Source organism: Gobius niger (genome assembly GCF_951799975.1).
Source record: "Gobius niger genome assembly, chromosome: 2".
Classification (NCBI taxonomy): domain Eukaryota; kingdom Metazoa; phylum Chordata; class Actinopteri; order Gobiiformes; family Gobiidae; genus Gobius; species Gobius niger.
The window spans coordinates 23,134,425-23,150,989 of record NC_136853.1 but is presented as its reverse complement, the minus strand read 5'-3'; the positions used below and the strand labels follow the sequence as shown (position 1 = coordinate 23,150,989).

The following is a 16,565-nucleotide window of genomic DNA, read 5'->3' as shown; positions in this document are numbered from 1 at the left end:
GCGTTCCATCACGACAGTCGCTTTACGGCATTATGGTTCTTTCCACGCATGCGCAGGTTACTGACCTTCCGCTCTACTTTAAAGCATGGCTGCTCGGGCATTGCTGAGAGGTAAAATCCACGGTAAAATCTTGTTCTTTGCGAAATCAAAAACGTTACACAAACATCTGTATTTTATGTTGTATTTTAGGGCTTTGGCGGCCACACCCCTGTGGAGCTTTTTCGATTTGTGGACACCATTATTCCACGGCAGCGTCAATAAAAACACTTGCCCCACCTGAAGATGCGACTGGTAAGGAGTGTATTTGTATCAGTCAGTGTGTTGTACTTTTGCATTGAGTAACATATAATAACAGTTGTATTTTTTTGTAGATAAAATAATGAACTTGCCATTCGAAAAAGAAGATTTTTTCCGTGTGTCAGAGCTGTTCTCACTGAAAGACTTGTTTGATGCAAGAGTGCATCTTGGTCACAAGAAAGGATGCAGACACAGGTTCGTTTGTTATTGGTTTATTACATAAATCGTAACTATGTACATTATTACTTATTTAAAAAACAATCCGGTGCATGTATAGTTAATGTATAGCGATTGTGAATATGATAACTCCTACAGTCGGTGCAGCTAAATCTTCTGTTTGTCTCAACCGTTCAACTGTGTTTACATTGTAACTGTGAATGTTTTTGTTACATTTTGCAGGCTTATGGAGCCCTATCTTTACGGCAGTCGTCTAGATCAAGATATTATTGATCTGGACCAGACGATGGAGCATCTTCAACAAGCACTTAACTTTACTGCACATATTGCATACAGGGGTGGGGTTATACTCTTTCTCAGCCGGAGACGCCAATTTGTCCCCTTGATAGAGAACACTGCTAAGGAATGTGGAGAATATGCCCATACCAGATACTGGCAAGGAGGGCTCCTTACCAATGCTTCAGTTCAATATGGCCCTGGAGTTCGCCTCCCTGACCTCATGATCTTCCTTTCCACTCAAAACAATGTGTTTCAGACTCATGTAGGCGTTCGAGATGCCGCAAAAATGAATATCCCCTCTGTTGGTGTTGTGGATTCAAACTGCAATCCATCCCTGGTCACTTTCCCCATCCCGGGTAATGATGATACTCCAGTTGCTATGGAAATGTACTGTCGCTTATTCAAGATGACAATCAACCGCGCAAAGGACAAGAGACGTCGAATGAATCTTCTTCATGGCTTGATGACACCCTCTTCCTAAGACACATGACATTGGGATCAGGAAACTCACAGGTCACCATGATTTGTAAACTGACTGTTGGTGGTTTTCAAAGTGTACATGTCCATATTGAATTACATTTAGGCTATGCTCCTCTTAAAATAAATGTCACAAGATGCAAACTGAGATATTTTATTCATTTTATATGGACATAACAATAGCATTGGCCAAACCAGTGCATTGTTTTAAAGTGTTGTCAATAGGAGGTTTTCCTTTGTTTACATATTCACATGTCCACATTGCACAAAGAATGTAAGAACGAAGCAATAAAAAAAAAAAACTAGCACACTTTTCATACACAAAGTTGTAACAATGTTGGGCTTTTCTGAGTTAAAAACATTCCCTAGGATTTGGTGTCGCTCTACATTTAACTTCAAGGAAATATAAAACCTTATATTTAAAAAAAAAGTTCATACTCAAATGCTTGGTTCATTGAAAAGCTCTTGATATAAAAGAACTAGCCACTGGTGCCAGTCTGGGATAGGGCTCTGATGTTGTCTTGAGTGTCTAAATAGGTCACTCTGGGTGTTGTGGGATGTAGGCGAGTTATCTTTGCACATGTGTCATATTTAGCAGCCAAAAACGTTAGACTGTATTGCAGTGGTGTCCACTTTTTTTTCATGTGGGGTATTTCATCATTTTGTAATGTAATCTGCGTGGAGGGCCATGGACGGCGGTCAGTGCAGCTAACAAACCCATAAGAAGAAAAAGAGGTCTGGGTTCTTACGGTTCATTTAGTAGCGGTATATTTATGCTTGGAACAGCTCTATGCAAAAATGTTAGTTATTGAAGTTGTAATGTGTAAATTTTTTAGTAAAAGTACCATCTCTGCTGATGCGAGACAACTGAGCTCTAACACTGAGGGCCAACAAAAACAAAGGATGGCTGAAGTAGGGTGGCTGCCTGTTTTTCTGTGAATAATATCGACAATGTGCACATTTCAGTCGCTAGAATAGAAAAGAAAATCTAAAAATGAAGTATAAGTTTTCCTAGACTTAATAGTAAAGGACTAGATTTTGTCATCATGGTAACTAAAACACACACACACTTACAATGTTTTCAAATATGTGAGCTATCCTATCTAAATTGAAATGTCTGTTTCATATTTAGAAATGTATTATTAACAATGAAGATGGTAAATTCTGTGTTGTGTTTCAGGTGCTCTATCAGTGGATGATGTTTGACCTTGGAGTCGCCACATAGCTTGATTAAAGGTAATAGATCCTGTAGTATTGCTGTTTCGTTTGCTTTTATATTGCCCCTTGAGATGCAGCTTTGACTTGTGTCTTTTGTTGCGCACAAAGTGGGCATAAAGTAACTGGCTCACGATAGCCAAAGAGTTCTGTGTGGTGTCTTTTGGGTATGGAACCGGGCCAGATAAAGTGTTTTGTTATGAAAAAGATGACAAAAAAAGAAAGAAAACATTGTCCCTGTTGGTGTAACACTACATACAATTCCCTTTACATTTGTTGTGTTGATGTTAAGGCTGGCTGTAAGAAGTAGTGGATCAAAGGTGCATAGAATCAATAATTTTGTGTAGGACAAACATATAGGCTATGTAAATAAAAGAAATACAACCATATTGTTAAATTGTACATTATTGTCAATGCCACAGTGCATAGGCAGCAATGTATTATTATTATTTATTTATTTTTCATTTAAAGTATGAGTATCTTACAAGGTTGTTGAGTCATCTTCTGTACTCTGTAGTTGAAGTGTCGAACGTTTCACCTCTCATCCATAAGGCTTCGTCAGCTTACTAAAGTTTCAGCCTACACTGTTACACTATCTGTGATATAAACAAATAAAGTATTGTTTTTGGGGGGGAAATGAAAGAGAAATGAATGAAAATGATCTGCTTTTACTGCGTCAGAAGCGCATCAAGTATTTCTGTCGGCTGTTGAAAAACAGCTGACAGAAATACCCTCCCCTTTAAAGCGCAGCGATGAGTCGCTGGGAAACGGGAGGCTGAGCGCTCATCGGGAGGCACGCGTTATTTATTTAATTTGATCGCATCACTCCAAATAACAGGTCTATTCTGTGCATCATTGTCTCGTTCGTTTAACTACGCTGTCCTTGTTAATAGTCTTAACAGTAATTATGCTGTTTAACCATCAAAGAAAACAGAATGGACGACGCATTTTCAAGGACGCATGCGTTATTGTCCTCTACAGAATATTTTTGTAGCTATTTTTTTTCCTCTGTAACCTAGCCTATACGTTGCCTCCCAATGATGTATTTTTGCTACTGTCACAAATAGAATTAATATGTTAAACGCTTTGATTCATTTGCGGTGTGTGGCGTTGGCCGCTGCAAGAATGTAGGGATCCCAGCTTTATGGTCACATCGCATGCAGTCGCTCATTATGCCGAGGGCTTTTCGGAGACTGGTCCATTTGGTGCTCTTCTGTCCCTTGACTAAAGGAGTTCAGGTACTGTACAATGGGCTATCCTGTCGGTTATTGCAACAGTAACACGATGACAAACAATGAATCGGTAATGAATTAAAACAAGCTGTGCCATATGTTTTAGGTCAGATAGTCAACCTATTTTATTTCCCGTGCATACAAAGAACTATCAAGGCAATAGCTCAATATTCTGAGTTGATGAATAAGAAATGGGCAAACCATGTGATATCTTATTCACAGGACACCACTGTTCCTTTGCTGTCTCTGAATGTACATTTCAAGTGATTATACCTTCTTGATGCTTTTGCCTTTAGAGTCGTCTCCCAGCCATCAAGGTGAAGTACCTACTGCTGGCATGGCTCAGTATTCTTGTCACTAGCTGGGTCCTCTACATGCAATATGCCTCTTACTCCGAACTCTGCCGTGGTAATGTCTGCCAAATGGTCATAGTAAGTATGAGCTTTTCTAAATTACAGGTCTCTAAGATGACTTAACTTAAGAGAATGCTGTGGTCAAAGCATCTAGAAATGTGGAACGTGTATGTAGATTTTATAGTTACTATGGTGTTCACCCCAGAACTTAAGCAAATACCTGAATGATGTTACATCAACTAGCTTTGATGCAATTTAGCATAGTTTGCACTGACAAGATGACTTCAATCTTCTGTCTCATGTCTGTAAGGGCCCCTTCGTTAAGCTGTTTTTATTTTATTGACCTTTATTTAACCAGGATAGTCCCACTGAGATTAAGAATCTCTTTTTCAGGGGAGTCCTGACCCTAGAGGGGAATCTATTGTACATGTGTTTAGTGTGTTACTAAAAGTACATGTGTTACTTGAAAAAATAGCATCACAGGTTTCCAGCTGAGTCAGGATGTTCTATGATTATGCTATGAAAAAATCATGCTCATCGAACGTTTAACAAGCACCCTGGTTATGTTATAGATTGGAAATAACACTATGCATGATGATGTTCAGGTCATTGCTACTATGTGAATCTTTTTCTTTCTTTTTTTTGCAGTGCGACCACTACAAAAGAGGTATCATTTCAGGTTCATCTTGCAAGGCTTTGTGTGATCAAAAGTCCCTAATCATGCAGCGCTGTATGTCCACATCCTCAACACATCAGGTACAAACAAACAAGCAGTTTAAGCTCTTAAACAAAGTCACTGCTTGGCACATGCTTTACTGTACAAACATTTTGTTTTTTAGGTCTACAGTGGACTCTGGAAAGAGAGATCTGTTATTATAAAATGTGGCCTTGAGGATCCAGTCAGTGCAGATGGGATCCCAGAGTCTGGATTGAGGCATGAGCTTGGTTTATTTGACAAACCCACACGAGGGACCTCAATGGATGAATTTAAAGACATGCTTCACAGCTTTCTCAAGGTAGTTTATAATTAAACAGCGTGATAAATGAATATAATAAATACACTTATTAAATATGCCAAAATAAATGATTATTTATTCAGCCTCTTTAACCACATTTTTCTTTATTTGTTTAGACTAATCTTGGGGAGCAGTCATCTTTAAACACCTTAGTAGAGCGGGTTATTACACTTGCTGATATTAACCAGGATGGTAAGGTGTCACTTGCAGAGGCCAAATCCATTTGGGCGCTTCTTCAAATCAATGAATTCCTCTTGATGGTCGTGCTGCAGGAGAAGGAGCACACTCCCAAGCTGTTAGGCTTCTGTGGTGACCTGTACGTGACCGAGCGTGTGGGCCATAGTTCACTCTATAGATTAGAGGTGCCACATTACCTGCAAGCTCTAGTCCCTGAAGCTCTAATTTCCAGTCTTAACCACTGGCTCGCTCCAGCCTGGCCACGCAGAGCACGCATTACCATAGGTCTGCTGGAGTTTGTGGAAGAAGTTTTCCATGGTTCATATGGAAGCTTTTTAATATGTGATGCCAGCCCTCATCATGTTGGCTACAATGTGAAATATGACTGCAAAATGGCCAACCTGCGTAGTGTGGCATCAGAGGCAGTGGTGCGAGGGTATCTGAAAGGAAAGCACTGTGAAACAAATGCAGATTGCACCTATGGACATGATTGCACTGCCATCTGTGACCGACTGGTGAAACAATGTAACACAGAGGTAGTACAACCGAACCTGGCAAAAGTATGCGTACTGCTGCAGGATTATCTGTTGTTTGGAGCACCTTCAGACGTGCGTGGGGATTTGGAAAAGCAACTTCGAACCTGTGTGACACTGAGTGGACTAGCCAGCCAGATGGAAGTTCACCACTCTCTAGTTCTTAATAACTTGAAGACACTACTGTGGAAAAAGATTTCAAACACTCAGTACTCTTGAGAACCCTTTCCGAGTTCACGTAAAAAACGAAACTGTTCCGTTTCAAATGTATTTTCATGGATTAACTGTTAATATCAAGAAGCTGTGATATGATTTCAAATAAATTATTCTTAAGACTTGGAAGCCTTAATGTGATTATGTAAACCATTCAAAATAGATAAGGAAAAGTGTGTAGTCTTGAGTGAGTCTAATGTATTAGGAATAATAATTAATAAAAGGTCCATACGCAATACAAAAAAAAAAAAAAAAGATATTGTTTGTTTTAATAACAATTTTAGATTGTGGGCCACCATTGTATGGTATCTTTGCACAAAACAATTTGAGTAGTCACTAAAAGCATTAACGCCCAGGAAGATTGCTGCAGGAATGGGGATCCGTAAGAAAGAGAACTCTTCATGTCCTGGCTGACAATGACACATGACATGTCACTCTGGGGTATCTTGTGAAGCCTGCATGAAGGATGAGGTGTGGGCTTTTCCTTTCTCAAGTCTATCACTGGAAATTAAAAATAGCTAAGCAACTATTGCAACAGTAGCACGAGATTAGATTACGAACTGCCTGTGCGAGTAGTTCAGGGACGGTTGAGGAAACATTTTATGCTTTAAAATGTGTCCTAAAAAAGTATTAGCTTTGCATAAAGTAAAAAATAAAATAAAAATCGTTTTAGTGTTGGACTATATAAATGTGATGTATAGCTATAACATTTGATCCCATCCTATTGATTGAACCGCCTGTAGCCGATCGAGGCGATTCCGCGGGCCTGAAACGCAGCATCAGATGGCGTGCGCTCTGTTGCTGAGCTGCCGCAGAACAACAACACAGGGCGAGAGGACCTCGGGACTGCGGTAATCCCGGGCACCGACACGCCCCGGTCGTTTTGGAAGTTAAAAATGCCGTAAGTTCAGCTCTGTCATTGTTTGAACGTTCTGCTAGTGTGTTGTAGGCTGTTATTATGTCAGAGCGTTGGCTCTTCCAGCGGAGCTTGTTAAAGCACAGTCAGGTTCAGCTAGCGGCTAACGCTAGCTGTCAGCTGTCTGTGACCGACGGCAATCTAAAAATCATAAGCTCTGTTTTAGCCTGATGCCGATATCAGTGAAGTGACTCCTTTGTCTTTCACACAGTTTTATTTCACAGCAACATTATTTTGTTGTTCATAAAGCCATGTAATACCTGTTGTGTTTCTGCAGAACAGCATTAGCTTGCACCCGGCATCGGATTATTGCACTGGTTCCATCCACCGTGCCCTGCGGAGCTCAGTCAGCGGTCCCGACATGAATGACTGTGTCATGCTAAAGTAGAGCTTCAGATCAAGCAAATGAAATCGCTGGTCCAGGATGCAGAGAAGGAGGGTGCGGACTCCGAAGAGCAGGCGCCTGGGTCTTCTCCTTCAGCGTCTGTGTCTCCAGACGCTCCCAGCATCCCCGTAACAGGAAGAGATGCTAACGACGCCAGCACTGGTAGAAACAGAAGCAGAAGTCGTGGAAACCCAGCCAAAGAGGACAGAAATCCCACAGTTAAACAGTTCACAGACAGGGCTTTTCACAGCAGTAACTCTGGGAGAAACGTGAAGAGACAGGAGTACTATGAGAGAGCTCTTGATATCAGAGGATCAGATAAAGTACTCCAGGGCAGGCCTGAGGCCAATGGAAACAATATGAACAACCCCCGTTCCAAAATGAACCAAGACACACTTGATAATGGAGTTAAACTTCCACGGAAGAAGAAGCCTGTGACTGTGGACACCTCCAAAGCCAAAACATCACTGGAGGCTCTCAAGATCAGTATCAAGCAGCTCAAATGGAAAGAGGTATGTCAGAAGTCATACAGTGGCCCTCGTATTATTCAATACAAGGGCATTTGAAATGAAGACGTAAAACACACTCATGTTAACTAATATTCCTATTTTAGGTGTGCATAGTACAGCATGTATTATTATTAGTATTACTATTATTACTATTATTATTATTACTATTATTATTATTATTATTATTATTATTATTATTATTATTATTAACGAACTGCATGAAGAAGGTGTAGGATATTTTAGGTCAGATTAAAGTTGCTCAGTATAAAGACCCCAGAACTTAAATAATGTATGTGCAAAGCTAATTGATCTGCCTCAGCCACAAACTCCACCCGGTCGAGTGGGTTGCATGAATGCAATTAATACCTGCCCTCCGCTATTATTACCTTGGTCTACATTATGCATAAGGAGTAAAGCAGGTCAAAGCCATGAGGTAAGGGAAGTCAAATGCAGAATATTGCCTGTGAATACACTGACGCCAAACCCTCATGTTTGTTGCTTGGAGGCAGAATTTGCACACATGACATAAAAACATGATTTTTTTGCAAAACCCCAATAGTTATTAAAAGTCCTTCTATAAAAGTGTCTTTTAAAGATACTAATGGTGCCAGCCTATTCTCCTCAGCTAGGTCATTCCAAGGAGGAGCCCAGGCCTGAAGGGCTCAAAAGCTCTTTGCCTCGACTTAAGAACAGCTAACCAGGACCTCCATGAGGATCTAAGCTTGTGGGGGAGCTCGTAAGGGGGTTAATGGGTCTGTGATTTGTTTAAAATTGTAAATCAACCAGTATTAGAGAGGCAAAACATGGTGTAATGTTGTGTTGTCTTCTTAAACCAGTGAAAAGGCTCTTTCAGAAATGCATGCAAAGTTTTGTAATTGCTAGGATGTTGTTTTTTGAGATTATACTCAACAACAACAACAACAAAAAACATGTCATGATATTGCAAAGCAGCAATCCACTCTTGATCCAGCAGCTTCGCACGCTACACGCACACACACACACACACACACACACACACACACACACACACACACACACACACACACACACACACACACACACACACACACACACACACACACACACACACACACACACACACACACACACACACACACGGCGTTCCATTTCTTGGAGTGAGGATAAAAACCTGAGACATGCAAAAGGATCATCAAATGACAAGCACTGATATTATGGTTTCTCTGATTTTCTTTTTTTTACCAGTTTCCTGCGGGACGACGAGCTGCCTGTGACATCTATTGGCATGGTGTGTCTTTCCACGATAATGAAAATATTGTCTCTGGACAAGTCAACAAGTTTCCAGGTGAATTTCTGGCGTAAACTGGTACATGAGCACATGGGTGGCACAGTGGTGGCTCGGGCTTCATAGCTAGAAGGTTCCGGGTTCCGGCACAGGTTTTCCTATGGGTGCTCTCGTCTCCCCTACCACTCAACCATGTACAATTGGCCAGGATGAATGATGTGAGTGAATGAGTGAGCGAATGAGTGAGTGAATGAATGAGTGGTCAGAGTGTCCGTGGGCACAGATGAGTGCAGCCACACTTCTGTCAGTCTGCCCCAAAAGGCCGGTGTGGTTACATACAGTACGCACCATCCCTTTGTGACCATGTCTGTGAAAGTTGAATTCCAAATAAAGTCCTTATTTCCTGATTTAGATCTGATAGTACTGACAGCGGTAACTTTTCTTGGGTGGTACTTTGTGTGATAGGTTTGAGAAGCAGTGTCTTACAAGATAATGTGTTTAATGTTTGATTGTCATTAACTTTCAAACACAGGGATGGTTGAAATGCTGCGGAAAATCAATATGAGCCGTGCAGTGCGTACTATGCAGGAGCTGTTTCCAGAAGAGTATGACTTCTATCCACGTTCATGGATATTACCTCAAGAGTACCAGCAGTTCACTACACAGGTAATCACAATGAAGAGAAAGCCCAGACATTTACGTTCAGAGGCAATTTAATGACAATTTAAGTATTTATCTGTGGACGAATTACTTCTGAATTTTGTCTTTTGTTTCATGAAAAAAATGTAACAAATGTAGAGAATATAACATACATTAACTTGTACGAAGTGGCTAACGGCATGTTTGTCGTGTGCGTCTCTTGAATCTGGAATATTACTAGATCACAAATTCATGTTTTGTTGTGGTTCCAAGAGCTACATAAAATACAATAAAAAGATGTGTCCAGTAGATGGCATCATAATCTCATTGTATGTTGTCTTGCATGTCATGTCACTCTGCCTTTGCTGTATTGAATGTTATGCCTTCTGCAGATTTGCATGGTGAAGGAGAACGATGCATCGGCCAACCACACATTCATAGTTAAACCAGACGGGGGCTCTCAGGGAGACGGTATCTACCTCATCCGTGACCCCAGTGACCTGAAGCTCGTTGCTGGCTCACAGGCCAAACAAGGTGTTGTCCAGGAGTACATCCATAAGCCATTACTCATCGACAAGCTGAAGTTTGACATTCGCCTCTATGTGCTCATCAAGTCTCTAGAGCCTCTAGAGATCTACATTGCCAAGGAAGGGCTGACTCGGTTTTGCACAGAACCCTACCAGGTAAAACCCCCTTCCACCTTTAGTAGTATTTCTCAAGTCACTCAAGTACTTTCTCAAGCATTCCTTGCCTTGTCCTTTAAAAATGTACCCTCCTGCTCTTTATGACTCTATTGATGAATGTCTCCTTACATTTGACAGGAGCCAAGCCAGAAGAATTTGAGCCATGTCTTCATGCATCTTACAAATTACTCTCTCAATGTTCACAGTGGCAACTTTGTCCACTCAGACAGTCAGAGCACGGGCAGCAAGCGCACTCTGTCCAGTGTGCTGTACAGGCTTGCAGCTAAAGGAGTGGACATTAAGAAAGTATGGTCAGACATTATTGCGTTAGTTATTAAGACGGTTATTGCTGTGGTGCCTGAACTCAAGGTCTACTATCAGGCTGAAATACCACCAGGAAAACCAGGACCTACTTGTTTTCAGGTTGGTTTTCCTTTTCTCTGTTTTGCCTAGTCAGTCCTGTACCACAACGAGACGCCTTAATGTTTTAAAATCTATTTTAGATTTTAGGTTTTGATATTCTTCTCATGAAGAACCTGAAGCCAATTCTGTTAGAAGTGAACTCCAATCCAAGCATGAGGATTGAGCACGAGCAGGAGGTAAGAGTTGCACAACATCACTCAAAAGTCTAGTTATTCTTTAATTTGGCATTCTCTCTTAGAGTTCCTAATATTACCTGCTTGGCCTTTGCTTGGTCCAGGTTGCAGCAGGTGTTTTCGAATATGTTCCCAGTCCTGTGGATGAGGATGTGAAAGTGAATGTGATCAGGGACACGCTGCGCCTTATGGATCCCAGCCGCAAGAACCAGTCAATGTAAAGTCACACACATCAGCGTCCACACAAACATGCCCAGCTTTATTCCTGTTGAAATTTGACACTGAAACTGTTCTAATTATTGTACTTCATTTTGAACTTGTCCCTTCCTGTATTATGGGCAAAGCTCGGAGTTTACCACAAACTTAGACTTGAAATAGAAATAATTAAATGAGGTCTGAAAACTTCCTAAACCCACTGTATCACGCTCAGCCACCCCTCTTTAAACCCATCTTCTCAATTCTCAGCAGCTCTTTTTAAGCCTGTTAAATGGAAAAAATGAAAATGACTTGGAGTCCTGGCAATAATGCACACAGGACTGTATAAGTCTGATGGCGTGAGGCAGTCTGCCTGAGCAGCAGCCCGAGTGACGGCTGGTTATAAATCCTCTACTATTGGGTTTAAGTTCTTCCTCTCAGACAGTTTTTCTTCCATGACAAAAGTATTTCTCTTCCTCCCTCCCTCTCCATCTTTTCGGCTGTGTGATTTGCTGTGCTCTTTAGATAACGGAAAAATAATAAGGAGGTTTTCTGTCCCAGACATAATTCAGTGTTCTTGACCAGTGATGTTTTAAAATGGCAATGGCAACTTTATTTATAATGCTAAAAAATAACATGAAATACAATACAAAAGGTGCGTCAAATACAAATGAAATAATATCTGATAAAATGTCAAAATCTCAGGCTGTGTTAAAAGCCAAAGTGAACAAGTGCGTTTTAAGAACCGATTTAAAAACGGGCACTGAAGAAGCCTAAGCCTAGTCTAATGTGCTTGGGAAGCTCATTCCATAGTTTTGGTGCAGCCACCGCAAAATAATCGATCGCTGTGGCCTGAGCTTTAATCAGCAGCACATTAATGAATCTGTATCTGCAGACAGTTATGTATTAGATACGGGGCCTTTCTGTGTGGAGTTTGCATGTTCTCCCCGTGTTTGCGTAGGTTTCCTCCGGGTACTCCGGTTTACCCTACTACTAAAAACTAGTGAACAGATGATCCCTCCAGACGTGTGACGCTTTTCCCTGATTGTGCCGGTCAGTGGTACAGCAATCTCAAAATGACATCACTGATCAAGATATGAATGAAATATTGACAAAGCCCTTGTTCTTGCGGCTTGTGACAGTCATTGAGTGTATGGTAAATCTAGATGACAAAATGAGTCTATTGTTGAGCTGGCGCCCCCTGCTGCTCGCTTCTGCTCACTGTGTGTTCCACGATATGATACAAAATGGCATATTGTCCGTCACAGGACTTTTCTCCAAGTGGTGCACACCTTGACACACAGCTCGAGTGAGGCTTTGATTTCTCCGTTTAGCCTCGGCCTTGTTTAGTCACACTCGCCTTCGAACACTTCACTTCAAATCGGCTCGTGTGTGTTTCTTAACTTACATGACACCTCTCTTTATTACATTATGTTATATTAATAAATAAAATATAATAATAAAATAACTGCACCTATGTTAACGCCCAGCTCGCTGATTGTAAAGAAGCAAGTCCAAGTGAACTTGCCACATGAAGTTTTGGCTGTATATACGGCTGTATTTGTTTACGTTTGTTTCAAGATCCCTGATCTTCCACCGGTCTACTCTAAACTCAAATACACATGATATGATTGTACAGAATGAATAGATACATTTCAAGTTATCATAATTTAGTACAGTGTGCATTTTGATAAGATATTCTAATGTGGTTTTAGTTTGTAACAATTTATTCAAACGATTCTATTTCTATTAGATTTAGATGCAAGTTGTCGACTAAATCTAAAATGAGTGAACTTGACATTAGTTTCTTTGTGTTAAACATTTACTCATATTGCGCTGCTAGACGGAGCTTGAACATGAACAAAGTGCCAAACTTGTTCATTAGGCGTGGAATTTAAATGACATTAAGCTCTCACTGGAAGCTCAGATCCTTTTAGTCCCTTAATTTTTATCATAATTATAACTCTTAGAATTTGTCTCATTAACTACCTTTAATTTATTTTTAGAAAAGTCGGCACCTGACCGGCCAAAGAATGAGGCCAACAACCTGAGCCTCAAAGATTTAAAGAATACTTTTGTCCAGCTATCATTGCTGCTGTGTAGTTAAAGCTGCTGATGTGATAAAAAGCCAGTGGAGGTCAGTTTTATGTCTCCTACACAATACTTTTTGCTGTCCTTTCCCAAGCCCATATGCGGCTGATCAGTGCATTCATTCCCTTCAGATGCTGCGCCCTGCACTGAAGGTGGCAAAAGCACATGTGGCTGTATCTGTGAGCTTATGGGTTTTCCTGAAGCCCATGTTTCGGGCCTCGGGACAATAGACAACACTGTAAATGTGCTGAAGTGTCTGTGTGCTGTGTAACCGCAGAGCGCTGCCCAGGCCTGAAGCAGATCCTTCTGAAGAGGAGGCCGATCCCAAAGCATCCAGTACAGAAGAAGCCCTGCCCTCTCTGTGTCTCAAACAGGTCTATCCCAAATACACCAAACAGTTCAACTACCTGCGGCTGGTGGAGCGAATTGCAGCTCTCTTCATTCGCTTCCTCGGGGTCAAAGGCAACATGCGTCTGGGCCCTACAGCCTTCAGGACATTTATCAGGTAAGACTATCTGATAAACTCTCTAACAACGGGACCGCACTTACAAATGTTGAATTTCACACAGGAGCTGCAAACTGACCCACAGCAGTTTCTCAATGGCTTCAGTTGACATTCTCTACATTGACATCACACGACGTTGGGCAGGAACAATGGCCGACTCCAGAGAAGCTGGTAACACGCTCAACCATTTTCACAGTAAAACAAAGTGCTTCAGTCTAGATCAGGATCAGAATACTTAATTAATCCACATGGGAAATTCATCAGTTGCTGCTGCTCCAATTAATATCAAAAACATTAAAACACAGTGCAAAACAGCCATCGATAATAAAAGCCATGATAGGGGATCAGACTTCGCCTGCGAGACACTGCAGGCAGAGTGGAAATGTGTTTTATAAGACATCATCTGTTAATATAATCATATAATCTATCTGTGTGTAAACTGAAATAATTCTCATAAACTGTAGTGGCAGTCCCCCATAAATCTGCAGTAAAGCTTATTCAGTGTAATAAGAAAACAGTGTATTGTGTACACCTTTGTACACCACTTTCCAAGTGAAAAGCATGTGAGATCAAAGTGGCCCCAAGAAAGATCGCTAAAAATTTTGCCTGCAGTGTCTCCCTTTGATAAAACAATTTAAATACATCTTATAAGAGTTATTTTTTTAAATATATATAATAGTCTCTATGGTCTCTCTAATGTGGAGGAAAGCAGGCCTACCTGTGGAAAGCAAGCCGTTTGTCCTAAATAGCCTGTTCACAATGTTACGACTTTAATTCTATCTCTGACCATTGTGAGGAAATGAAAGCAATGTAAAATGTAGAAAAATTGTTTAAATTTGATTCAACACATGCTCAGAAACACAGCAAAAACGGTCTTAACGGACCAGTAACTTATAGAATAAATGATTCTTAAACCAGTCACATCACCGTGTTTATTTACATACACACAATCATCAGCTGATCAGCTGGGGCGTGGCTCGAAGGATGAGGCTCACCCCGCGTGCCCGATGTGAGGAGGACTGTGGGATATATAAGCCCTAGTTTATGGCACAGATTTTATATTTAGAGATGCATTATTGCCAGTCTGTGGTTAGCAGATTAATTCAGGAGTTTCTTTATGTATATACTTTTTCTCTGATCTGAAAGACCGTCCACTACATGTCTATTTGACACATATTTTCATGACAATAGCTACACAATAATACTGATTTTAAATATGTATTCAAATGAATATACATAATCATGAAATGTGATTAAGAACATTACAATAAAATAATCCGCACTTCCTTCCACTTGATATTTTAAAGGTATAAAAGGATGTACTTTTTTCCCCCCTTAACCAGATGTATATTCCCACCAAAATAAAAATAATATAACAAATAGTTCATGCAACTTGAATAGTTCGTGTTCATGTGAAATATGTACTGGATGATGTACTGTTTTTTGGACAATCAGGAGCCAGTGTGTTCAGAATGCTGAGCTAACAAGTAACAGAGTCATAAATCCTTATTATAGGCCAGTGTACCATGTGCTTCCAGGCATGGGTCTGCAGGCGTTTGTGGAGGCCTTCTTCTCTCTGGCTGCTCGCAGGTTTAAGTCTCTGGGCCAGCGGCAGCAGGTGCTGGCCTTGCTGGAGCAGTGCGAGGCACAGAGCTTATGGGAGGAGCGGCGCTCTGTGAGCTGCAGCCGCACACCTTCAGGAGGCAACAGGACTCATGTTGCACCACTGTCTCCTGCTCCTCTGAGGCGAGCCACGAGCCAGGACCAGAGACTCCACTACAGACTGAAAGCCCGCCCTCTCAGAGTCGCCACTGATAACTGAGGGACTGCCTTTAACCAGCGCTGAGAGATGATGGGGATTGTGGGGATCTGATGTTTAGTATTACAGGGATGATGGAGCAGTGAGCACGAGATCATATATGAAGGCATAACTGTTGGATACTGCAACTGATTTTGATGGCAGCTAATAGCTTCCAATTTGTGCAAACACTTCCACTTTCCTGATTGAAATAATTAGCTTTACCACCGGCATTTATTAAACACTAAGAGTTAAGGATGTGGTTTTATTTTGAATTTGCACTAAGTTCTGTTTGCACATGTTGAATGTAGGTGCGAGTGATTTGAGTATTGTGTCTCGATTTTTGTTATTAGTTATACTGGGAAAGCCTCCTTACAATCAGCGGCTCAGCTGTGCATCACAGCCCCTTAAGCCTATTAGCGGTGAGCGAAGTGAATAAGTATTCAAATGGAAAAGGCCACTTATCCGCTGTCAATTCAGCAGCTTTTCCCGTCAGGCAGCCTCCTACCTTCAAGTGATGGACGGAACTAAGTTGCCATTAGCAAATAACTTGAGCAGCAAACGCATGGTGCATTATTTTCTACATATAATGATCAGTCTGGATCACACTGGGGTATTTACGCTTAATATGGTATATATTATATCTGTTATACAAATACTTTTGCCGTTCACATTGTAGTAATGCAAGACTTAATCTTGAAACACTGTAATAAACTATAAATGGCATATGTATTTAATAAAACTTTATGACGCTCACAATTAATTGTCACGCCGAAACCAACACACACATTTTTAACATGTAACTAGCTAAAGTAGTTGGCGAGAGTTAAAGTTTTTCTTTTTTTTACCAGGATTTGGCTTGTTGGCTGGTGTTGAGGTCAAGTTTTGGTTGGTGGTACAACTTTTGAAGAGCAAACTTAACTTTAATTCCACGTTAAAGCAGCACTAGGTAACTTGTTGACCTTTGATAAATCCTTTTCGTCGTCCTTCTGGGGGTGATACAAGTGGGATGATT

General features: G+C 40.9%; 3 protein-coding genes across 3 annotated transcripts; all 3 read left to right on the top strand.

Annotated features, from left to right (window-relative positions):
• The first annotated feature begins 25 nt into the window (after positions 1-25).
• On the top strand, positions 26-1,551 carry mrps2 (mitochondrial ribosomal protein S2). The gene is made up of 4 exons (XM_079551858.1): positions 26-110; positions 190-291; positions 372-492; positions 697-1,551. The coding sequence occupies exons 1-4, from the start codon at positions 86-88 to the stop codon at positions 1,232-1,234; spliced, it is 786 nt and encodes a 261-aa protein (XP_079407984.1). The 5' UTR covers positions 26-85; the 3' UTR covers positions 1,235-1,551.
• A 1,624-nt stretch (positions 1,552-3,175) lies between these two features.
• Positions 3,176-6,088, top strand: dipk1b (divergent protein kinase domain 1B). Its single transcript, XM_079581725.1, has 5 exons — positions 3,176-3,683; positions 3,974-4,108; positions 4,679-4,786; positions 4,870-5,046; positions 5,163-6,088. The coding sequence occupies exons 1-5, from the start codon at positions 3,603-3,605 to the stop codon at positions 5,973-5,975; spliced, it is 1,314 nt and encodes a 437-aa protein (XP_079437851.1). The 5' UTR covers positions 3,176-3,602; the 3' UTR covers positions 5,976-6,088.
• A 655-nt stretch (positions 6,089-6,743) lies between these two features.
• On the top strand, positions 6,744-16,292 carry ttll11 (tubulin tyrosine ligase-like family, member 11). The gene is made up of 11 exons (XM_079551231.1): positions 6,744-6,870; positions 7,163-7,782; positions 9,004-9,103; positions 9,576-9,709; positions 10,075-10,365; positions 10,504-10,788; positions 10,869-10,964; positions 11,066-11,178; positions 13,525-13,752; positions 13,817-13,923; positions 15,291-16,292. The coding sequence occupies exons 2-11, from the start codon at positions 7,291-7,293 to the stop codon at positions 15,572-15,574; spliced, it is 2,130 nt and encodes a 709-aa protein (XP_079407357.1). The 5' UTR covers positions 6,744-6,870; positions 7,163-7,290; the 3' UTR covers positions 15,575-16,292.
• The last annotated feature ends 273 nt before the right edge of the window (positions 16,293-16,565 follow it).